Source organism: Cervus elaphus, chromosome 12, assembly GCF_910594005.1.
Source record: "Cervus elaphus chromosome 12, mCerEla1.1, whole genome shotgun sequence".
Taxonomy (NCBI): domain Eukaryota; kingdom Metazoa; phylum Chordata; class Mammalia; order Artiodactyla; family Cervidae; genus Cervus; species Cervus elaphus.
Genome location: NC_057826.1, coordinates 55,672,300 through 55,698,388, shown reverse-complemented (window position 1 = coordinate 55,698,388; position 26,089 = coordinate 55,672,300). Strand labels below are relative to the sequence as shown.

Genomic DNA, 26,089 nt, shown 5'->3' with positions numbered 1-26,089 from the left:
TTTAAGTTTACAAGACTGGTATTTCAGGTTAGAAGTGACTCCCAATGCCCACCTTATGAAGTGCCCATCTTTAACAATGGTTAAAGAAAATTCACAAACGTTAAAGTATATAGCAGTTATCTGGAGAGTTTTCTGGAAATACAGATTTCTGGGTCCCTACCTCTAAAACTTTTTTAGCAGATTTGGGGTAGAGTCCAAGGATCTGCATTTCTGACGCTCGAATGATATGATGCACATGGTTTTATGGGCCACAATTTCAAGCACTCTGACCTAGCTGGTAAACTGTAAGCTCCTCAAAGAGCTTTTACAGCAACCATTTCTGTTCTATTCATCAGTATATATCCAGTACTAAGCATAACACCTGGAATCTAAAACGCACTCAATTAATACATAGAATGAATGAAAGATGATAATGGTACCTAACAGTATATCATGTCTTTACAAAACGGTTAATATCCACAATATTAATACATTTAAAGTCTGCCTATTAGTGATATATTCAAGAAGCACAAAGGCAGGGTTTTGTTTTGTTTTTTCATACCTGCAACTGCCAAATAAAGAGGGAGCTGCTAATGCCTCAGTGATAACAATGAAAATTTGACTGAACAATAATACTCCAGAACACAAACACACACTCTCAGTAAGTCAAGCTCAAAGTACAGAGTTAAAAGTAACATTATTCTCTTTGTATATACAACAGAGGAGGTTCAGCATCAGCTACAAATGGCTGTTCTTTGTAAACATCATCACCTTACCAAAGAAAGCAAAACTCAAAGATCCACTGTTTACTGAGTGTCTACAATATTAAAATCAATACAGAAAACCAATGAAAGCAGTCTTAAGAGCATCTGGGCATTTATTAATATACCCAATGTTGTTAAGGTAGTCTTTACAGTGGGAAAATAGAATCCTTCATAACAATGAAGGATTTGTTAAGAATCCCAGAGTAAGGATATGCCACAAGAACTTGGTAAACAAAACCCCAGCTTTGCCACTGACTACCTCTAGGTAGTCTAGGTAAGTCGCATGACCTCTCTGGTCTCAGCTCCCTCGTCTATAAAGTGAGAAGACTGGACTAATCTTCCTCAGGGCCCTCCTTGAATTACAACACCCAGATGGAACCAGAGCTGCTGAAGAAAAACTAATAATAAGCTCAGGCTTCATTGTAGTTTGAGAATGCATCTCTGTCCCCCATAAATATCAACTCAACTTCTTTTTCATTTTTTCCATGAAGGAAAACGCTTGAGGACATTTGGCTTCAGGAAGCAAGGTTAACTGCTATGTCATCGATAGCTGAGAAAGAACAGCTAGCAAAGGAGGAAGGCGTTAAGAGAGAAAGCCTTGGATCAGAAAGAATAAAAGAGACCTGACTTTGGTTGAGCAATGAGGGATTGCAACATGAGAGAAATGAGCTGGAAGGCATAAACTAGGGCAAGAAAACAAAATCAAGGGCAAAGGAAGATGCTCTTAGAACACAGGATATGATTGCAAGTATGATCGGAAGGCGAAAGAGCAAAGAGCACACTTGAGCTTTCTTTGTATCCTAAACTAGTGAGGGAAGTGGTAAGTATGTGTATGCAGCGTTCTGAGAGCAGCAGAAGCTGAGACACAAATATGGGGAAAGCACACTGCAGTGCTTCTACCTTCCAAGATCAAAAGCAGCAGCTAGAGACAAGAAGAGCTTCTGGCTGCAAACTTCTAGATCCTTTAGCCACTAGAGCTTTACTTTACATGGTTTGGGGGTGGGGGGAGCCTCACCTTCAATTCCTGGCTTAAGCCCCACCTCAAAGTCAAGACAGATCACCTCCTTTGGTGGTGCGGAAATCCTTTTCCTTGCCTGTCAGAGCAGCAGTGAGAGCACTAAGCTGGGGACACTCAGACCGCCCCCCTCCCTCTCCCACCTCCCCCGCTATCCCTAACTTAACAACCTATCAGTCAAATCAAAGGCAAGGGAGCAGACAGCAGCCGGAAGGCTCTGTCTTGTTTATGCCTCAGCATTCCCTTCCCCCATCTCTTCAGCTGGCAGGAAGTCTGAGGCAGGAGTGTTCCATGACAATTCAGGGCAGCAGCAGTTGCTTAGAGCCATCTCTGGTCTCTCCTAGAATTCTGGGAAACAGCACAGCGAGCCTCACCAGAGAGAAGTGTGGGGAGCAGAAGTGAGATCCCATGAAGGGAAATCCACCTCCTTTGCTGATAGGAATTTGCTCAGCCGCAGATTGAGACACCTAAACCCTGATGAGAGAGAACATCCTGAAGTAGAGAATTTGAGTATTCAAATCTCCCTCATTAGCTAGCAGTAGACATGTAACAGTTCTGTTCTACACCACAAACTCCATTCTCTTCTCTCCTGTTTCCAAGGGGCTAGAGGAGTGGATATGGATGGGTTAAGGAGACTCCAGCTAAGAACCTTTCCAAATTTTATGAGTTTCCCCTTTTCATGACAGTTTCCAGCTCAGCATATGTAATTCCTAGATTATATCAAAACATCTGTTTTGCTGTTTTGGTTCTGTTGGTTGTCCCCACATGGATGGAACATTCCAAACCAGTTAAGCCACAGGCAAGCCCATATCTCAGAGAGAAAAATCTTAAAGAAGTTTTCAAAGACTTAGCTTTTAAGGTAAAGTATCAATCATCAAACATTGACTCAAAAACCCATTATGCCCCAAACCCTGGGGTCCTTGTTTCTCAAAAGCTACTCTACTCCAAGATTCCTAACCTGTGTTCCCTTTTGCATCTTCCCCTCCTCCCATTCCAGAAATGCTGTCTCTCTGAAGAGTGTTTTCATCTCCTAGCAACTTCCAAACATTTATTTACATAATTATCTATTCTGACGGCCAAATGCTTTAGAATGGCACCCCCCAGAACCAGACCATTAAGAAGGGTAGAGGGAACAAGGAAAAGAATTGAGAAAGCAGGTTTTTGCCTAGAGTAAACACCAAACTGTGCAGCAAATTTCCTCTTTTAAAAGTACTTCTCAGCACTTTCATCTTTCCTCCAAAAACAGAAGCACAGTCTCTCTTCTTTTTCTCTCTCATTCCACTGCCCCACTCTCAAGTCTTTTTGGGAGACAAGGTGTATAACACAGCTACCTTATTAAGAAGCAAATCTCCCTTGACCAAAATATATACTTAGCTGAACATACTGTATCTTTCAGCCCAATTATAATCTGAAGGGCAGCCACCTACCTAGTCCTTGAACCTGTAAGAGAAAAACGGTTCCATTTGCTTCTCTGTTGGAGACTCTCAAGGACATTTAGACTTAAACCCAACATGAAGCTAAGCATCATTAATCCTTTCACCCACAGACCACTACTGGGCTTAGAAGATTGCAACATGAGTCAAGAGTTCTAAACAAAAAGGAAAATTAGGTCACCTTCAGAAGTGGCCACTTTTCAGCACAGGAAGAACAAAGATTATGAACATGAATAGATATGTGGCAAAAGCTTACTGATGCCAGATGTAGGGAACAGTCTAAAGGGCCTGGAACAGAAGCAAGAACTCCTGGTACTCCTAGGCCTCTTTAAAACAGTATTACCCATCTGCACCCCAAAGAAAATGGTAAATCACAGCCAGCACAGGCTGTACCATGCCAGTAACCTGCTGGGACTTGACTCTGCTGAGGTGGCCTGTAGCATCTGTCACCTAAACAGGCAATCTCTCTGGCAGCTGCCACTGGCTTTAGCAAAGCTTTTAGCGAATAAACCATTGGGTTATTAGTGGAAAAAAATTCACAGCCCTGTTACCAGGGAAGCCCAGATGTTGCTAAGACTTACAGATGTGCCAGAGGCAAGGACCAAAATACCTACAGCAAAGAAAAGACAAGCTAGCACTGAAAGGACACCACCACCCAAACATACACATCCAGCCTCTATTTATTAACACTTACATATGGAAATAGGTATTCCCTGTTGCAGCTGATGCAATTACAGAGAAATCAATTTATATTGCATCTGCTGGGATCAGCTGAAAGCACAGGGTGAGCAGAGAGCAGAAAATCAAGAGCCAATGAACAGCTCATTACCAGGCCAGCCGCTTTGTAGGAAACTGTAAGCTGCAAAAGTTTAAGGCAGCATGAACTGACCCTAGAATCACAACCACCCTGCTCCAGACCTGCAAGCTCCATTTACTGAGACATGAACTAAGATAATTTTCCCAAAGGAGGAGAGCTCCTGGTGGGGCTGCAGGCACCTGTCCTTCCAAGTCAAGCAGAAGGCAAGGTATCATTACACTGTTTGGCAGCTATTAAACCACCAGGAGACTTTGATTCCCAAGAGTTGAGGGAGATACCCGGCCAAGAACTATACGTTAGTGGCCAAAGACTCTCTTTCAAAGCCGAAATTTCATGGCCACAACACTAAAGTATAAGAGCTGATTAAGTACCTCAGGACTTCCTGCTCCATTGTTTACTTGCCTCAAATGGGTCCTTTTGCTCTTTGGCAGTCACCAATAGAACACTTGGTAGATTACATGTAATGAAAATTATTTAACCCTTGTCTCTTCCAGAGACCCAGCATCACCATTTATCCCATTAAAAACAGCACTCAACTGAAAGCCTATTAAGCTTATCAACTTGTTGTTAAGTTTATCAATCATTCTAAGGATGAAATGTTAGTCAAGCTGGGAACCACATAAAGGCTGATGCCAATCTCTAGTAACAAGTGACTCAGGTGGGACAAGGACAAGGTGGGAGGTTCTTGGCATATAGAAAATTCATTCTACCAAGCAGCTGCCCCCAACAACAGATATTCTTCTCCAAAATGTCCAGGCCTGCTGTTAATGAATCTGCAGGGAATCCCCTAATTTGGAACAAAACCACATTATCATTACCAGCTGCTCTGACCTTGTAATTGGTCATTACCCACAAACTAATGAGCCTCCCACAGAGTGCACATAGCATTAGGTGGTTAGTCTGGGGCAGTTCTGACTGGCAGTGGGCAGCCAGATCTGGCCACCTCTTACCTTTTCAGACTTGACTTTCTTTAGCGGGCGACACTCATTCTCCCCTTCCTCTGGCTCCGGTTTAGCTCCCAAAGGGTTGAGCGCTGCCCCAGGCTCAATAGCTATACTCCCGAGTGGCTCCACAGCTCCTGGATCCACCCCCGCACTTCCATCATACTGACCACCCCGTCCTCCCAAGGGCACTGGCTGGAGGACCCCAGGATCCTTTTCTGCACAAGTCCCCACTCCTTCGCTTCTCTCCTTCTTGCTCTTAGACGAGCTGTTCTCCTTCTCCTTTTTGGAGCCCGCTACACTGCGGGATGCCTTAGCCGCCTTCTCTGAGCCCTTGGGAGCAATAGCAGCAACCAGGCTTCCTGCATTGGCACCATCTCCTGAGCGTCCCTGTACCTCTTTCTTGCTAGCTGCCCCCTCACTCGGAGTGAACAGGGACGTCCCTGGAGTGGGTTTGCTAGTGTCTTTGCCACTCTTATTCCTTTTGGATTTGGATTTGCCTTCCTTTCCTTGAGGACCTGGCACTGGGGTCACAAACTTGATGTTGTCTGGCAGTGTGGCCACAGCATTGGGAGCTGGTATCCCCACCTCCTTTGAGCCTGACATTTCCAGTTTCTGCTGGTCCTTTTCCAGATCGGCGTCCAGGTCAATGATGAGATTCCCTACTCCAATGTCCCATTCATCCCCACTGTCGTATGTCTCAACCGGGTTTGCATCCACTCCTTTCCCTCCGGAGGCTCCACTGCTCAAGGACATCTTAGAGTCAACGTCCCACCTCAAGATTCAAGGCTCTTCCTTGCCCCCAGCTTTCCTAGTTTCAGCTTCAGCTACGTTCTCAGACCTGCCACATTGGTCAGTACATGCCCAGTGGACAACATCATTGCTGGAAAAAGAAAATGTAAAGAGCTGTTAAAGGAAACAATACAGGCAAAGAGACAGCCTGAAATAAACTCCCACACAAAACAGTCCCTTGAGAGGTGGCTATCACATCACAATGGACAAGACAAACAGGTTCAGCTGTATTTCCAACCAAGTCACATTGGATCAAGGAAAAAGCTAATTCCCACTCCATCTCCCCAGGGGAGAGTACAATATTTCCAACTGCCCAGGGATTCTGTGCTAAGACTTAACTAGGAATTATCTAGTTTCCCATTCCCAAGAGACTGATTTCTACTACCACTGCCAGCTGGCAATCTTCCCTCAACCAATATGGGCCCTGGCACATCCCCCAGCACAACTTTACTCACATCTCTTCTCCATGCTTCTTCTTGAATTATCAGAGATTTAGAACACTGCCCAGCAAAGGCTAAGTCCCTCTACTAACAGGGCCTGTTCCTACTAAAAATAATATGGGGCAGTGGGAGGGTATCTAATTGTAGGTAAGCAAAAGAGAAAAGTAAACAGGACTGGGGAAAAATACAATATCAGGATAGAGACAAAAACTGCAATTAGAGGAGACAATCCTCAAAGAGGACTTACCCATCAGCTTACATTCAGTTAAGCCAGCCTTATTAAACTCCAGGTTTCAAATTATGTCTAAATAGCAGAATTCAATGTAGTCTTTCCCACTAAAATCCGCATGTACACACACACACACACACACACACACACACACACAGAAAATGTTACCCTATCAATAACTGAACAGTACTAAAAATCTTAATGCTAGAATGTGGTATAAGTCTCCCTATTCTTGTAAGACTGATGACACTATATTGATAAACATCAGGGCCTCACACATGGAACAGAGATAGCTAAAAAAAGGGGTGGGTGAAGTGGGCGGTAAAAAAGAAAATATATATATTTCCTTGGGGAGTGTACCATCTCGAAAACCTGACAGCCAAAATGTATCATCCAGATATTACTTTATGATGAAGCCAAAGAATTCTGTTCTTACTTACTCCCTTGTTTACCATCTTTCTATGTGCATTTAGAAAATAACTCTCAGAAGATGGCAGAGCAGAAAGAGGAAACCAGAGGGGGCACAATGAATCCTATGAAGTAAATATCTAACAGGTAAATGCTATAGATAGAACAGGGATAAGACAAATTGTACCTTTCTGCCTACTCTCTCAAGGCAGTGTCAAAGAACCAGGGTTCAAGAGAACCTGTGCAAGAGAAGATGTCACTCTAGGAGAACAGAGCTATACCACGTGAATGCTTGAGAGCAACTGGGATTTAAGAGAGAAAGGACTGCCAGATTAAAGGCAGATTAAAGGAAAGCACTTTAATCTGCCATTTAGCCACAGATCTGAGAAGAAAATCACTAGTGATAAAGAACCCACCTGCCAACAAGGAGGCATAAGATGCAGGTTTGATCCCTGGGTCGGAAGATCCCCTGGAGGAGGGCATGGCAACCTCCTCCAGTGTTCTTGCCTGGAAAATCCCATGGACAGAGGAGCCTGGTGGGCTACAGTCTCTAGGATCACAAAGAGTCGGACAAGACTGAAGCGACTTAGCACACACGCACTGAGAAGAAAACACATCCTTTAACCAAGTAGAGAGCTTAGTGCCAACAGCAACCGACCACAGTTGGCAGTGAGTCCACATGGATCTTACTTCATAAATGGATGAACAAAAACCATGAGGGAAAACATAAGAACTATGAAACAATGCAACCTGCAAGGTAAAAGCAACATAATCTCTGAAGAATTAGAGAAATGACACAGCTGAAAATGATCTAAAACTCTGAGGAAATTTTTAGTAAAATGCTTGGAATTCTCTATACTATCTACTGAGTCATTAAAAAAAATATATGTATTAATTGCCTACTAAGTCCCAGGCACTAAACTATGCGCTGGGAATACAGCAGAAAATGAGAGTGAATAAGGCAGTGAAACACGATACTGAAAATAATTGTATTATGAAAGGCAAAGAAATGGGAACGCCAACTGAATCTGCACTACAAAGGATTATTAAAGCACAGTTCTGCCCGACATCATAATTTATCACCTCTTCAATCTCTGCAACTGTGGTGAGGCTTACAGCACAAGCCACATTCACCTACCACTGACCCTCTTTCCTCTGGAGCTGCCCCATCATTAGTATGTAATGTAAACCATTAGAACAATCCCATGCTCTTTTATTCTTGGGAAAACAACAGAACTTTCAAAAGACCTTCCTCTAAAAAACAAACAAAAACTCTTTCTCTACAAAACAGGATGGTAATGAAACAGAGACTCTGGAAGGGTATATAAAGGAAAGAATATGAAGTACAAGGAAATGTTAGCGCTCACTGGGAGCTCCTGATGGTTCTCACGCTACTGTACTGGCTTACCTGTCAAGCACGGAGCAAGATAAACGAAGCATGACAGTAAGGAAGGCAGGGCATTAAGAAGATACCAGGCTGAAGTGAAAAGATATGAACTTAAAAGAAAGTAATTAAAAAAAAAAAAAAGGAACATGCAAGGAAATGAAAACTGTAACACCAATTAAAATTCATACAGAAATCAAAAAAGCACAGAACTAAAACTGTGGAAGAAATTACAAGAAAATTTGAGATATTACTCTGGAGTAGTAGAGGATACTATTCCAATAGTAGAGGATCCTATTTCAAAGAAAAAAGGACAGCAAAAAGAAAATAATGAGGGAAATTAAAAGGAGGTATTTAATAATACACAAAGCAAAACTGATGAGACTAGAACAAATGAGAAAAAAAGCAACCCATCAAGACATAATAAATATCACCTTGAACTGAAAATGATCTTGAAAAAGTTCACTATTTTTTCAGCAAAATCAATTTTTTTTTCAATTTTTTAAAAAGCCAAATTTGCACACATTCTAGCAAAATTTTTAAGTTACAAAGAACAAAAATTAGGCTAACCTCAGACTATTCTGTAACAGACTGTTCTGTAACATTAAATGTTAAAAAAGAATAAAAAATCTAGTTTTGAAGAGAAAGTTATTTTTCAAGAATCTTACACTGAGTCATGTTGTTTGTTATGTGTTAAAACAATAGATTTTCTGTTATGTAACACACATACATCCATCTTGTTAAAAACTATCTGAAGCATTAAAGTCACTTCAGTGTAGCATCAATTTGAATAATTCCTGTAAACATAAATATCAAATTACTTTTATAATCTTAAGGGTAAACTCAATGCATATATTCCTGGAGAAGATATGAGGCAAAATCAATGCTTATAATAATGTCGAACCTCAAAAAAAAAAAAAAAAAGTCAAACCTCAAAAATTACAGCCTTAATATCAAAAAAAAAGAAAAAAAAAGACTTCCTCAAATTCTTTTTGTCCCAATTCCAAACTGTTGTGGCAAATTGCTTTGGTTTTTCCAGTAAGCAGAAATATTGCCATTAACATTTTTTTTAAAAGTGCTTCTTAAAAAGTAGCTGGAAAAAAAAAAAAGTAGCTGGAGATGACAAGAACATCTGATGGTCTGTGCTCATTTTCTGGTTCCACATCTTCAGTGAGATATTCATGAAATGGAGAGATAGCCAAGAGTATTGTAAAACATCAAGAAGCCATTTCATAAGAGAAAAGGTCTTAGAAACTGGTATTCTTTAATATGGAAAGGAGTTAACTGAAGGGAGATGGGTATGAAGGTTGCAAAGTGGAAGAGAAACTTATTCTGTGATGCTGAGGGTATAAACAGAACCAATGAGTAGAAGTTACAGAAAGACAGATATTTAGTTCAGGGGAAAAAAACGGTAATAATCTGAAATTCCCAACAATGACCCACAATGCTTAAGGAAGCCATATCTCTATCATTGAAAGCAGTGATCAGAAAAAGCATCATCTCCTGTCAAGCTAATTACATGAAGAATTATTCTGTGTGGTAGGGGTAGCCTGGACATGCCCAGGGCCTTTTTAAAATCCGAAGTTCTATTAATGTACCTATCAAAAAGTGCCTCCCCTACTAGAAAACTACCTAGAATTTCTGAATGACCAGAATGCAAACAAAGAAAACATATCCTGAGAACGAATAAGTAGTGGTCCTGATGTTCTATAGAGAGCAACGCCCTCCTATTTCTGAGTGTGTGTTAAGTAAGTACCACTTTTCAACCAGGTGACTCTTCAGAAATTCAGCTTTCCAAACTCAGCAGCCTTCATAGGAACTTTGATAGTACCTTTCCCAAGATATACTGAAAAATTGCCAAGGATTCTTTACCAGTCTGGCTGTAGCAGCCAAACCACTTTCCATCTGCTCCCTCCAGCATCCCTGGCTTTATGCAGCTAATAATCAACTCTCTGACAGGTCACTGCAGAGATGTTTAACCACAGAAGGAAGGGTAATCAACATGGTAGCTGGAAATGAAAAGCGCTGACCTACTACTTCCATGGCAGAGAAAGTACAGAATCAGGAGGACCAATACCTTACAGAGACCACAAAGCCCTTTCAACTTGCAAGAGTCTCTGTATATATTTTCCTCTCTTTTCTCCTTCTGCCTAACTGTACTATACTTCCCTATGTACCAAATTCTGGAATTACTTGCCACTGCTATTGAACTTTGTTCTGCACCTGATCATCAAGAACTCTCCTCTGAATGGCTATAGCTAAGGAACCATAATAGGCCATGACAGTCACTCCCCATTCCCTGTATCTGTAACAACAAATGTTCAAATTCCTGTTTCCTCTCTGGAACCCAACTCCATCTCTCAGACTTCCAGCCCACAGACTGGTTTCTAATCACACATTTCAGGTCATTAATTGCTTTTTATCAGGACATATGCCATAGATCACACCACCTCCCTACCTCAGTAATGAGCAAGGCCTCTCTTCCAGGCTAAGAATGGGAAAAAGAGTCTTCATGAGAGGACTCTGGCTCTGCCCAGAGGACATAAACAGCAGCTGACCCTACTTATGTCCAAACACAGTAAGAAAAAATAATACTTCTTTTTCTGCTAGATAGAGCTCTATATCCATCCGAGAGGACTTCAAAGACACAGGATCTCTTTAACTGCCAATTACCTATAGCTAACCTGGTCTAAGTAGCAAATTGTCCAGTGCTGTTTCACTATAAATTCAACTGTCCTCCCCTCTTGTTACAGTTTTTGGATCAATCTTCTCACAGGCTTTGGTCTGAGCAAGTGACAGTTGTGTTTGAGTGAGTATAATCTGCTTGTGACCAGACAGGTCACACACATTTGGATGTGAGGGTGATCAGTCTTGGCTAGCTAGCTCTCACCAGAAGCTGTATGGACAAAGAAAAATAGGCTATGCTCAATTCCAGGAAGGTAGCATGGTGTAGAAAAAAAGAAAGCTGAGCTTAGAACCAAGAGAAGTGATTTCCAGACTCAAATTTCCAATGCCTTAGCCAGGATGTTAGTCAAGTTGCTTTATTAAATATTAATTTTATTATAAAATGGAGGGAGAATCCATCTTGTTTCTAAGCATATTATGAGGATCCAAATCTGAAAAATGTGACTACTCAAAAAAGTAAAATGACCCAAATATTCTCATAATGTTCTAGGGTGTCAACTAAAAGAGGACTGTTTGACAGCTGTACAGGGATCTAAAGTATTTTAAATAAAGGAAAAATAAATATTTGAAAATCTTTTACAAATTAAATTATAGGTAGTACTGATATCCATTTGTGTTTTACGAAAGAAAATGGCAATCCTTCTTTCAACTACTCAGTCGTTCTGGTTTTCCACTGAGCCTCGGAGTACCTTCAGATGTGGCTCATGAAACTCTACACTATAGTGACTGACAGAAAGTCTCCATTTTGCTTCAAAAATCCCTCAGGGCCAAGGTACCAATCCCAAAGCTCATGGTTTTAACATCTGGATTATCTCTTTTACAAACTGTTCCAATCTACTAGTTTGTTGAGCCAACCACCCTCCCCCCCCCCCGAACCCCCGACAGGCCTTCAAATCTAAACTGTGTGAGGTTCATAGGGTTTGATGTCCTGGGAAACTATCACTAAATCAGTGGGATAAAACAAAAGTTGCAAGAAGAAAACCAAACTATACCATCTTCCCTGAATTTCAGATGCTACCCTGAAATCACATCATACTCAGTCAATCTCGGGTGAGGCCAGTACAACATACAAACCCTCAGTGGTGACTCAGCTTATCCAGCTGGAGGAACAGGCATCTCCCTCTCTACCTGCCACACTAGACCTCACTAATCAACTGAATTTCCAACTAGGGCTCTAACGACAATCAACTTTCCTTTGGGTCTCTCCCTTAATTTATTACATTCATTACTGTAACAAAGGAACTGTGTTATATCCTCAAGTACCACAGCTCTTAGCTTATATCTCCAATGGGAATCAAATACAGACAGACTAACAGTGCCAATTTGAGAAGATAGATCCAATTCAGCAGAGCTCCTCTGACCACGTGTCAATTAAGGACAACAGAGCAAAAGTATAGCATCTCTCTCAGTCCCTCAGTGTTTATAGGCTGCATATCATGAATAGTTTTATGGTCTTCACAGGCTGCTATTCTCAGACAAAGACTATGAGGCTTGACCTGTTTCATTTCACATAATCAACTGACACTTCCACTACACAAAGCTATTCAACAGGGCTCAGGTTTAGAGCCTTGGTGTTTGTCAATACTGCTTGGTACCAGCATACATTTCAAATAGGCTAAATAGCATACTAAATATGCAAATAATTCAGTCCCAACCCTACAGGGATTCACTGGTGGAACTGGTTCACAGAGAAAACCCTTACCAAGGTCTATGTGTAAGTAGGCCAAGAAGCAGAAGGCAAAGATCATCTAAAGTAGACGATAAAGCTTTACCATCCTCCCTCTCCTGACAACTGAAGGGCTCTGTAACCCTTTATAATTCAGTTCTCTTCCCCAGAGATAAAAGAGGTGATGTCAAATTCTCAAGAAAAAAGTGGAGTGAGCTTAGGAATCAGGAGACAAGAAACTGGCCCTCCACACAGAACTGTTGTGGCAAAGCTTTTCTATGGCTCAGTCTCCTCACCTCTAAAACAGGGAATAATATGGGTCAAGTTCATAGGAATGAGGGAAAGGAAAAAACTCAGGCATTTTTCAGGAAACATGAGGAATTACCTTCACTTTTATATTTTAGACCTCATCTCCCTTTCTAAATCTCTTAACTACTATCCTATAGTAACTCTAAAGCGTACACAAAGAAAACTTCTCTATCAAAAGATAGTATCTACACTGTCAGACTAACCATAAAAATAGTGGGATCCACACACACATCCTTTAGGATATCTAAGCCAGACTGACTTCTCCAGCCTTCTCTCATGGACACACTCTGTCCTCTGCACCCCATTCCCACATTACCGCCTCATGGCGTTTACCTCAGACATTCCCTGCTCACACCCCACCTCCCAGTGCAACCATTTGATTAACATTTGTTTCTTCCACCTGACTGCATGCACCCTGAGAGCAAGAGGCTGTCTCTCTTTTGTTCATCATTATATCCTAATAACAGGGTTTGGGTCACAGTACTCCCTCAATAAATATTTGGGTCAATAAATGAGTGAATGAACACTGCTTTCCTCAATGGGCAGAACCATAGCAGGGCCAAAGCTGCCATTTCTCTTCTTCATTCTTACTTGAGCTTGATTTGTCACTAGTCATAAACTGTCTCAATTACCTATCGGCCTTCAAACTTACCAGAACAGAGAGTGGATTTCTCTTTCTTCTAAGATACAGATAAAGGATACAGATTTATTAAGAGTCTAGGGGGAAAGTTAGAAAACAATCCAGTCCTCACATTTCTTAAAATGCCTAACTGCTCCAGAATATTCTCAGCCTTCAGCCTCATCCATGTAGAGCCGGTACCCAAAATAGGGCTAGTCCACAAACCAGGACATAACCAACTCCTGAGAGCCCTCATACTTAAATGTATGATACATTCTATCAGACTTAAACTGTCCAGGTATCACATTTTAAACACCTACGAATCAAAGAGAACAGAAGTTAGAAAAATGACCATTTCTGAGAGGAGTTTACTGACTGGGAAGAAGCATGAGGGAAACTTGTGAGGTGTTGGAAATACTCTATTATCTTGAACTGGATGGTGGTTATATGGCTACATATAAATGCAAAACTGAGTTATGCAATGAAGATTGGTATACTCAATGCACTTTATCATCTGCACATTATCTTTTTTCAAAAAGGTAAAAGAAAGAAAGTGAAAAGTTGAAGTCACTCAGTTGTGTCTGACTCTTTGCAACTCCATGGACTGTAGCCTACCAGGTTCCTCTGTCGATAGGATTTTCCAGGCAAGAGTACTGGAGTGGGTTGCTATTTCCTTCTCCAGGGGATCTTCCCAACCCAGGGATCGAACCTGGGTCTCCCGCATTGCAGGCTGATGCTTTACCGTCTGAGCCACCAGGGAAGTCCAAAAAAAAAAAAAGAAAAAAGGTAAAATCGTACACCTATGAATAAAAGGACTAAACTACTGGATCATGGTCCTGTTCCTAAAATAGCATTTTATGTGATCACAGTAAATAGGAATCAGGCCAGTAGTCTTCACAGGTTAGGATATTTAGAGGGATGGAAAAGAAAGAAGGAAAGAAACTACATTTAAGGATTACCCTGTGCTTCACTATATTGTGAGGAGATTTATAGATCTGTTGGAGAGTCTGAATGAACTATAATAACAAACAAACACTGAGGTAATTAATGATATTAAACCCTGGGGAAAAAACGTTAAGTTACATAAGAAAACTGCTAAATAGTTCAATAATAAATATTTACTTATTAAATAATGAAAGTGAAAAGTGAAGTCGCTCAGTCATGTCTGACTCTCTGTGACCCCATGGACTGTAGCCTACCACGCTCCTCCATCCATGGGATTTTCCAGGCAAGAATACTGGAGTGGATTGCCATTTCCTTCTCCAGAGGATCTTCCCAACTCAGGAACTGAACCCAGATCTCCAGCATTGTAGGCAGACACTTAACCGTCTAAGCCATAGGGAAGCCCATAGTGGCTAAATAATGGCATGATAATAAATAATGGATACCGATAAAAGCAAAAATTTGATTTGATAAGGAGAGCACAATAGGATAGCATATTATTTTTTAGAAATACAGAAGTAAATACAAGAAAAAGACTGAAAATCTTAAAGCAGTTCCCTACTGGGAGTGAGACTTGGTGATGAGAAGGGGTAAATAGTGGATTACTAAAAACGGCATGGCCAACTGGGGTAAGGTGCCTTCATCTAGCTGGTCCTCTTGAGCAGTAACTGGCTCTAGAGAAACAGCACCATGGCGTCTGGCTACAAGCTGGCTCGTCCATCCTCAAAAGTGATGTGGCCAGTTTAGGGGCCAAGTGCCTCCAGATGCTGGAATCTGAGGTCGATTATCTGCACCTGGATGTAACAGGTGGGTGGGCATTTTGCTCTCAACATCACCTTTGGTCATCCTGTGGTAGAAAGCCTCCAAAAGCAGCAAGACCAGGACCCTTTCTTTGACATGTACATGAAGGTGTCCAGGCCAGAAAAGTGGGTAAAACCAATGGCAACAGCAGGAGCCAATCAATGTATCTTTCATCTCGAGGCTACTGAGAATCCAGGAGCTTTGATCAAGGACACACAGAATAGAATGAAGGCTGGCATTGCGATCAAACCAGGAACTACAGCTGAGTATTTGGCACCATGGGCTAATCAGATAGATATAGCATTGGTTATGACAGTGGAACCTGGGTTTGGAGGGCAGAAATTCATGGAAGATGTGATGCCAAAGGCAGGAGCTAACATAATCGTGTCTGGCGGTGCCATTATGAGGAGTGAAGACCCCAGATCGGTGATCAACCTATTAAGAAATGTTTGCTCAGAAGCAGATCAGAAACATTCTCTTGATCAACGAAACCACAAGGAGCCCACTGTTTCTTCTTATGAGATCTCCTTTTTACTGGAAAACAAGAATATTGACTACAAATCGTACCACAGTTCAGACAGTGCTGCTTTTCTGGGCAATTACTCATTCCAGTGACTAAAGTTCATTATGCAGAATGTTCCAAGAGGTTAGAAATTGGTCAGTATAACTTCATTCTTAGTGATGGAATTGAAAGATCAGTGTGGTAAAATACCATTTTTACTGGGAGACTTGATTTTCATAAAGAGTAAAAATATGCCTGTATTAAGGTTATGAACAGAAATATGTTTTAATGCCTAAGGAAGGTATGTTGGCTACTATGAAAAAAATTCTTCTCTGAATTTTTAAAAATAATTTTCTTTGGTTTCTTGGCTGTTTTTGGAAAGCAAAGGAATATCTTCTGTTTGATTTATGTATGTGATAACTAAGTTTGCACCTGACTGGGAATGGCACACCTATTTTCCTAGCTTCAAAAACATTTATTATCATTTACTTTGTACCTTATATTTGATACATAAAAAAAGTGTACTATAAAAAAAAAAAAAAAAAAAAAAGTGTACTATGAAAAAAAATAGTGGATTACAGATTTTCATTAAAAGCAATATTTGACCTTTAATATAAAGCTCATGGGAGGACAAAAACAAAAAAAGTGTACGTATTAATCTGATAATGCAGATTATGCCACTTTATTTTTTATTTTTTTTTCATTTATTTTTATTAGTTGGAGGCTAATTACTTTACAATATTGTAGTGGTTTTTGTCATACATTGACATGAATCAGCCACGGATTTACATATATTCCCCATCCTGATCCCCCCTCCCACCTCCCTCTCTACCCAATCCTTCTGGGTCTTCCCAATGCACCAGGCCCAAGCACTTGTCTCATGCATCCAACCTGGGCTGGTGATCTGTTTCACTATAGATAATATACATGTTTCGATGCTGTTCTCTCGAAACATCCCACCCTCGCCTTCTCCCACAGAGTCCAAAAGTCTGTTCTGTACTTCTGTGTCTCTTTTTCTGTTTTGCATATAGGGTTATCACTACCATCTTTCTAAATTCCATATATATGTGTTAGTATGCTGTAATGTTCTTTATCTTTCTGGCTTACTTCGCTCTGTATAATGGGCTCCAGTTTCACCCATCTCATTAGAACTGATTCAAATGAATTCTTTTTAATGGCTGAGTAATATTCCATGGTGTATATGTACCACAGCTTCCTTATCCATTCATCTGCTGATGGGCATCTAGGTTGCTTCCATGTCCTGGCCACTTTAATGGCAGAAAGTGAACAACTAAAGAGCATCTTGATGAGGGTGTGAGAGGGGAGTGAAAAAGCTGGCTAGAAATTCAACATTCATAAAACTAAGATCATGGCATCCGGTCTCATCACTTCATGGCAAAACAGAAAGGAAAAAAGTGGAAGCAGTGACAGATTTTATTTTCTTGGGCTCCAAAATCACTGCGGACGGTGACTGCAGCCACGAAATTAAAACATGCTTGCTCCCTTGAAGAAAGCTATGACAAACCTAGACAGTGTATTAAAAAGCAGAGACATCACCTTGCTGCCAAAGGTCTGTATAGTCAAAGCTATGGTTTTTCCAGCAGTCATGTATGAGAGAGTTGGTCCATAAGGAAAGTTGAGGTGAAGAATTGATGCTTTTGAATTGTGGTGGTGGTGAGTACCTTGGACTGCAAGATCAAACCAGTCAATCCTAAAGAAAATCAACCCTGAATATTCACTGGAAGGACTGTTGCTGAAGTTGAAACTCCAATACTTTGGCCACCTGATGCCAAGAGCCAATGCACTGGAAAAGACCCTGATGCTGGGAAAGACTGAAGGCAAAAGGAGAAGAGGGCAGCAGAGGATAAGATGGTTAGACAGCATCACCAACTCAATGGACATGAATTTGAGCAAACTCTGGGAGACAGTAGAGCACAGAGGAACCTGGTGTGCTGCAGTCCATGGGAGTCGCAGAGTCTGCAGTTGCAAGGAGTCGGACACCACTTAGTGACTGAATGACAACAATTAATCTGATAAATAAAATATTTAAAAATATTATAAAAATATATACTTCTCCAAATATTCCTGGATTCCCTTACAAGTTACAAAACATATTAATCCAATAATTTATCAAAAATCTTATGAGAGGCAAGAGTGAAGCAGGTATAAAAGAGCAATGTGAGGTACCTTTGTGGTGATGAAATTGTTCTGTATCTTGACTGTGGTGGGAATTCCCTGGTGGCTCAGACGGTAAAGAATCTGCCTGCAATGCAGGAGACCTGGGTTTGATCCCTGGGTTGGAAAGATCCCGTGGAGATGGCAATGGCACCCACTCCAGTATTCTTGCCTGGAGAATTCCATGGACAGAGGAGACTAATGGGCTACAGTCCATGGGGTCAGAGAGTCGGACACAACTGAGTGACTAACACAAATACACACACTCATAAGTAGATACAACTAAAACTAGGGAAATCTGAACAACCTGGGTAGATTTTATCAATGTCAATATCTGGGTTTGATATTGTTCTATATTTGCATGACATTACCACTGGGGGAAACTGGTAAAGGGTACAAAGGATCCCTCTGTATTATCCTTACAGATGCATGAGACTCCTACAATTATCTTAAAAGTTTTAATTTTTAAAAAAACCACAAAAAACCCTTCTAGACTCTAATTTCTACTGCCTCCAGTATTAACAAATTTTATTTATTTACTATTGATAAGAGCAACCCAGTAATTAAGCTAAATTTATTTCTAATTTGAAAAGGTGCTCTCTATCCAATACAGATCCTAAGAACTGGTGAACAAGTTCTTCTCATCGCTTGATGGAGTCTGATAATATTCCCACTGTCTTTAAAAACTGGATTTTTTAAAAAAATCATTTTATGTGTTTTCATTAAAGCCTTCACTTCATTTGGTCTCCAGTTCTGATACATATTTCTTAGGGATGAAGAGAAGGCGCAATATCACAAACATGGACAAAACTTGATTTTGTACAGGGGGAAGTTTATTTTTATCTTTCTTTAGTTCTCCTCCTAATGATGCCTAGCATTTCCCTGGCAGCACACTGAACTAATTTTTCAAGGAATAGCTTATCAAGATTTCTAGTCTCCTCGAGGAGCTGAAATTGTTAGCTAGAAGTTACTCATGCTAGCAAAGTGGTTTGGACTTTCTGCCTACTTTTAATGTAATACTATCCACACTGAAGCTCATCTTCAAGTTTTCATCCCTCCCACACAGTCAAGATACTTTGGAAGTATAATCTTAAACAATTTGGGAACCTAAGCACTTGAAAGAGCTTAGTGTCATGAGAAAACCTGAATATGTCACTTCTGTAAAACATTTATTAAACTGTCAAATAAAATGAGTGTCACTGCTTAAACCCTTCCACCTAGAAGAACTTATCATTGAGATAATTTCTGGAGGTAATGTCATGAGAAATCAGCACAGTGCAATGAAAAAAAAAACAAAACAAAGGCGGAGGCAGGAAAAGCTCAATTCTAGTCTTACTCTCCCTGTAGATGTTTAAGAATCTTGGGCAAGTCACTGCACTTATCTGAGCCTGTTATTTCACCTATAAAAATCTGAGATAATTAATACCATTAAGTGCAATACTCTCAGTAGAAACTGGAATAGCACCCTGACATCAAACTCATTAATATTCTTACAACAAAATGAATAAATATTTACTTGAAACAGAACAACAATGAAAACAGCCATAAATAGCCTCATTAGCTGAAGTCAGGTTTGTGCCTACCTTAAAAAAAAAACAAACTTAACAGCTTTCAGAATTTGGGGGTTTTAGAACTGCAGAGAAGGAACTGTAGGCCTACATGGATGTGATTACTGTCAGAAAGTCAGTTTACTAATACAAAACAAAACATTTTCTCCCATTCCAAGACTAAAGTTTTCAAACAGCCTTGGCCTGACTTTAATACAACTGAACGACGTCCACTGGTAACCACTCTGACCACACACAACTGTCGATGGTTTGTCATCTGTGACTTCTCTTTATGTAAATTAACCCATCACCTTGGCCCCAATAAGTTATATTAATGATACCAAGTCATCTCAATCTTTAATTTACATTTTATCAACTTTCTAGTATAGATTTCATTCCCTCCACCTCCAAACCCTTCTTATGGTGAAATCTACTTCAGTCCCTTCATGTAATGATCATGCTACTTAACTTGAAGTGATGTACTTTCACTAAGAGTTACAGTTTATCCTTGAATTTTTTCCTAAATTCTAGGGTAGACAGATTCAATCTCATCAAGTTTAGAGATGTGATCCAGAAAAGTGAGGCAGCTAGCGCAAAAAAAAAAAAAAAGTGTTAGAACAACTAAGTATTACCACTTCTGGAATAATTTCTGGAACCTCTATACATTTTTCTGTACTTTATATGCATTAAAAGAGATTAATTCGTGTCCTAATTTCTTATTTTTTAAAGTTAAGCATTCATCATCATTTGACTGGAAGCTTTAAACTGCTTGGAAAGAGGGAAAAACAGAGGTGAAAATTCTCCAACCTCTTCATCCCTGAACGGATCTTTCACACCCAGATCGAGTAGTCTTACCAATTTTCTAGCAGTCTTCTTAAAAAAGCAAAAACAAAAACTCTTACCATCAGTTTAGCAAAGAATTTAACTAATATCTTTTTTTTCTTTCACCTAAAATTTCTAGGCAGCACGCATGATTAACTATCATCACCTTGTGGGTTTCTTCGGTCTTGACTGAAAATGTTTTTAAGTTTCTTTTAAAGATGCTTTTCTCCTCTCCACAGCCTCTGAGACTATGCCAGATGACCATCTGTTTTGTATGGTGCTTTTGATCCTTTGCTTTCTAATAAAATGGTTTTTAAGTCTTTAAACTTTCAGTGGGTTATTTGCTATTTGATATCTTTCTACTTTTCCTACTGTACATACTTTATCACAGCTCAATTTCTTACAATGAATCCCCACATGATAGATTTTATTCTTCCTCTCCCTGAAGAATGCTGAGCTTAATCAAGATATGATTTCTGTTAAACAGTGTTGACCTATAGAAACCTTTCTCAATTCTTGTTTGTTCCTCAAAGCAAAAATCCTGATTATTTCTTTGCTCTATAGATCTAAAACTGCCAACTGTACAAAGAAGTTTATCTTACTCAAAACCATATCTTTAAATTTGCTTTTAATAAAGTATTTAACAAAACTATTAAGAGTAAATAAACCCCACATTATTATTATCTGGCCTAATTTTGTAGCTTCTCCTTTAACAGTTTCAACTCAATCACATTATTTTGATTAGGACTGTGACATTTTTATTTAAGTAAGGATTTTGATCCTTATAAAAATGTAATCCCTTGTTGCCTGTGTCATCCCTATGAAGTGCACAGCCTAGCAGCACCATACTTCAACAATTTGTTTCCTTCCATCAAGTATCTGAGATGTGAATTAAATCACTGTATCATTATTTTGCCTACCAAGAAAGGAGAAGGAAAAAAATTATATAAGGATGACAGAAATGGCACTCATCATGTTTATGTAACACTCTTAAATAAATCTAATGCTTCCGATCACAAATTCAGGTAAAATATATTATAGACTTGTTGTTGGAAGAAAATGTCACTTCGCTGTTATATTACCTACCTCAATGTGATCTTGTTAAAACTGAATTTCTTTCTTATAGAAAGGCTCCATAAGAAAAAGAATATTACCAGATACTGTCCTGCATTTCCCTCTCTGTCAGATGCTGTTACCGAACTCATCTGAAATCCACACTGCCAGATTTCTAGCTCTGTTAGGACTATAAGGGCATGCTAATACAAACCCCAGAAACAATACTACTGAAAAACAACTATCACTAGCAAACTAAGCTATGGTAAAAGCATTTCTACTAATAAAGCAAAACTACTTGGTCAGTTAAGTTAAACTGAGACCTTTTTAACCAATACAGAAAATTAATGACATAACGAATTAACAGCTACCGGCTTTAAAATTCACAATATCAGTCATATATTACTGTACCACTTGAGCGTATGTAGTGAGAATCTATGACGTCAAGTCTGACATGCAGCAAATCCTGACAAAGAAAAGCAATGTGATATCTGCCTAGGACCTCTCTGCCTTAAAGTAACAGATTTTTCTTAAGCGTCAATCCCAAGTTCATTAAGAACCTTTCTTCTAAAATTTTATATCAAAAATAGCACATTAAAAAAAAACAGCACATTTTTATAGAACGGCAAATAGTCCTCCTTGTATATTGCAACCACACAAGTTGATGATATAAATAACTAAAAATTGAGTGTACAGGTACCCTGCACCTCTCAGCTACCTCAAATGGCACACAGTATAACAAACAGGCTGAGAGCTTGATGTCCACAAGGAGCATTCTACATAACCCAAGGACAGAAATAAGACATTACATCTCTACACATTAGGTAGGAATTTTAGCTTCTAGTCAATTACCAAACAGCAGTCTGGCCTAAGGGATTTTTGTTGCCTATCAACTTCATGTAAAGAAAAAAGGGAAGAGGTAACAGGAAAAATAACGAAACAGTAGAAGGGTTAGGAAAGAGCAAGCAAGGGAACTATAAGAAAGTTTACAAAACACAAGCCAAACAAGAGAGCAGCAAGACATCACAAGACATCTTCACCCTCAGGCTGATGAATTAGGTATTGAGACTTCCAGAACAAAGCCAGGTATGCATTGAGAGGAAATCAAAATAACACAAACCTCAAAATTAAAATTTTAGGCTGGGAGCAAAGTGTATAGTCTTTGAAAGCTTTTTTTTTTTTGAAAGCTTATTTTTAATGAGCTACCCCAACCCCCAGAGTTGCTGAGACCACACCAGAAAGAGGGATGATCGTGATATTGAGCTTTTCCTTGAGGAAGGAGAAAATTCCGAAGCCCAACTCACCTATTACTCAAGGTACCCAAGGGTCAAATACCACTCCTCAGGGAAACTGGCTATAAGACCTTCTGTTCTACCCGTGGTGTCTTCCAGACATGACGGCCAATTTTCACCATGATTAACTTCCAGGAATGCCAGTCAGAGAAGCAGCCAGGAAAAAAGAACATATTTCCCCCTCACTGTCGGCTAGACCCTTTGGAACAACTACAGACAGTGCCTCTTTCTCTCTTCTGGGCAGAAGAGCATTCAGCAACCCCAGGGAAGTGCTTAACAACCCAGTAACATACTAGCACCATATTTCTCAAAGATGCCGACTCTGATCATCTTATTTAAAGCTGCAAGCTTCCTACCTCCTTCATCTATCCCTCCTCTACACTACTAACCCTCCTTACTCTGTTCTATTTTTTCCCACATCAATTATCACTCTCTTTATACTATATAATTATTAATTGTGCTTATTTCTATTTCCTTCTGTTAAAAGACAAGATCCATGGGGTTGGCATTTTTTATCTATTTTGCTCACTGATAGATCCTACGCAGCTTGGACAGGACCTCACATATAGTAGGACTCCAGTAAATATTTATGGAATGAAAGAAGTAAATAAGAAAAACTAAAAAGACCTCTTGGAGACCAACAATATCCAGAGGGCCCAACAATGCCTGTGCTCCTCTAACAGAATCAGTCTGGTTCCCGTGCCTGACCTACATTACTTCTGTTTGTCACGTACTACCTCTCCTCACCCCAATTCCTCCATCAACTAGGATATACGGAACCACAGTACTACTGCAGGCAACTAAGGGCGACACATGATTGTCCCTGAGTCTGAAGGATTTCTGAAGGCTTTCGTAGTCTGCACCTTGTTCCCAGGTTATTCAGTTTGGGACAAAATGTGTTAGATGCAAGTTATCTTAACACAGAGAGAGTTCTGAAAAAAGAAATCTCAAGAAGTTTCCATCTTCAAAAAAACAAATTCCAATTCAATTCAGCAAGCATTACATAATAAAGTTATATTCAAAGCACTGGGTTCAAAGTCAGGGGAAACAGGAGACTCAGGTCTCTTATGGAGTCTAGAATGAAGGAGGAAAAAACATATTCACATCTAATTATAATCAAAGACAGGGTATGACACAGTGCTCTAACAAAGATCCTAGCAAAGAGTTAAAGAGATACAGAAGAATACAAAATCAATTCTGTTAGACACAGGTAGATAGGAAGAAGAAAGTTAAGAAAGTCTTCAGGAAGGAGATGAAATTTTTTGGTAGGTTGAAGGAAGAGTCAGATTTGAAGTTGAATGCCTTGGAGCAGGGAAGGGCATTCCAACAAAAAAGAAAAGAAAAAAACTAAGGTGTTGAGACTGAAAAATGCAAGGTAAGCAGAAGGAATGGCTGTAAAAAGAGTGAGAAATAAATGAAATGAGACTGAAGAAGGCCAGGGTTGGTCAGACTTATAGAGGATATTGAGTGCTGGCCTATATAGGCAACAAGGAGTCATTAAACGTTTTCAGCAAAGAAGTAAAATAATCAGAACTACATTTTGAAAAGTCCACACTAGGATTCCTTGCTACATACTCTTCTAGAAACAAATTCTTTCCTTTCAGAGCACTTCAGCTCATAATCATACATTCATTAATTGATTGCTGTTTTCCCCAACTAGATGTGTAAGTCATGAATAGACAGAGACCACATCTGGTCTGGCACACAGTGTTCAATAAATAGAGGCGAACCTTGGAGATACTAGGGATGCAGTTCCAGACCACAACAAGAAAGCAAATATCATAGTAAATCAAGTCACACAAATTTTTTGCTTTCCAGTGCATATAAAAGTTATATTTATAATATACTGTAGTCTATTAAGTATGCAATAACATTATGTCTGAAAACACAATGTACATACCTTAATTTTAAAATGCTAACCATCAACTGAGCCTTCAGCAAGTCATAGGAGTAACGTCAAAAATCACTATCATAGATCACCGTAACAAATATAATAATGATGAAAAGTATGAAATACTATAAGAACTAGAGAAATACTGTGACACAGAGACATGAAGAGAACAAATGTTGGAAAAACAGTGCCAACAAACATGCTTGCCACAAACCTTTAATTTGTAGAAAATGCAGTATCCGTGAAGCCCAGTAAGAAAGGGATGTCTGTATAAACTAAATAAAAACTATAATAATAATAATACAGCAGTATATGACATGTAATACAAAAAGAAGCATTAACCATGAGGTTACTACAATAATACACAATATGGAGGCCTAAACTAGGTCAGGTGAAAAGGCGACGCCAAATGAAAAGATATCTAGAATGATTCAAATTTAGTGAATGATAAGATGAGGTGCTAAGGAAGAAAAAAGAACAAAATACAAACCCAAAGTTTTGTGTCATGGCAAATGGAAGAACTGTAATGCTTAGCAGGGAAAAGGGTAAGCAAATTCCAGAAATGATGGACTGGAGGTACATTTGAAAGCAAATACCAAGTAGAAAAAAAATTCCCCCTTTCCTCTATACCATTCAGATTCATAGACTCGGTGAGCCTCACAATTTCAATGTCTCTTCCAATTTCTCTAGCTCCATTGCTAATACCATTCTTGCTGAGTTTCACATGAAACCTCAGAATTTGTAACTGCAGTTTACAAGGTACATTCCTGAATTCACTACTGCTCCCATGAATGTTCATCCCAACCAAACCCAAAGAGCTCACCTAGGAATATTACCAGGAACATTCTGGTAACATACCAAAAACCCACTGGCTTTACTGTGTACATAGAAAAGACAATGCTGCCTTACTCTATAAATACTGAACCACAGCCTAAGAAACTACAGGTACTAACATGCAATGTGGTGTCAGCATACAATGCAATGGCCTAACTGCCAGATTTGGATTTCAATCACGGTGCAGTACGATTTCCAAAGGTTGCACAGCACCTATTCTGGCCACTGTCCAATTCAAAACCCAGACAGTTGGGGAAAAAAAAAATCTATCTACAAAAGCCACTTATATTTCTAATACAAATCTTTCAAAAATCTCATTCAAGTGGAACACTTCCCAAAATAACTTTTAGATTACCTGAGAATTAGTAATGCGCTACAGATGGCAGGGAATAAAGCAGAACACTCCCAGGACTTTTTGAGTCCAAAATAAACAATAGTTCCTCCCACCAAATTTTTCTATTACGGACTGATGGATGTTTTAAGTACAAATTTAAGAACACTGAATGCTTCTTCCAATGTTCAAAGGTAGATTAAACATGTGATTTTGTTATGTTAACATACACTCCCTCAAAAGAAAGAAAAGACCATCACCTTCTTAACATTCAATAAAAAGCTGCTATTGCAAGTTCCAAATCCAAAAATTAACTGGGAAATGCTGATTAAAATTCTAACTTGGGGGCTTAACAACTAGGTTATACACTTTTATTCCTTTAAACTACTTGAAAGCAAAGACTTCCTAACATCACAGT

At 39.5% G+C, this 26,089-nt stretch overlaps 1 protein-coding gene across 3 annotated transcripts in view; it reads right to left on the bottom strand.

Moving 5' to 3' along the window:
* The window catches only part of ZNF609 (zinc finger protein 609), a 198,630-nt gene that overhangs the window by 165,588 nt on the left and 6,953 nt on the right, over positions 1-26,089 (bottom strand). For 2 of the 3 annotated variants that reach the window (XM_043918924.1, XM_043918925.1), the window contains exon 2: positions 4,959-5,832. The exons of the other annotated variant lie outside the window; for it this stretch is intronic. In XM_043918924.1, coding sequence (XP_043774859.1) covers positions 4,959-5,705 — 747 coding nt within the window. In that variant the 5' untranslated portion in view covers positions 5,706-5,832. The remainder of the gene's footprint in view (positions 1-4,958; positions 5,833-26,089) is intronic. 3 annotated transcript variants of the gene reach the window in all.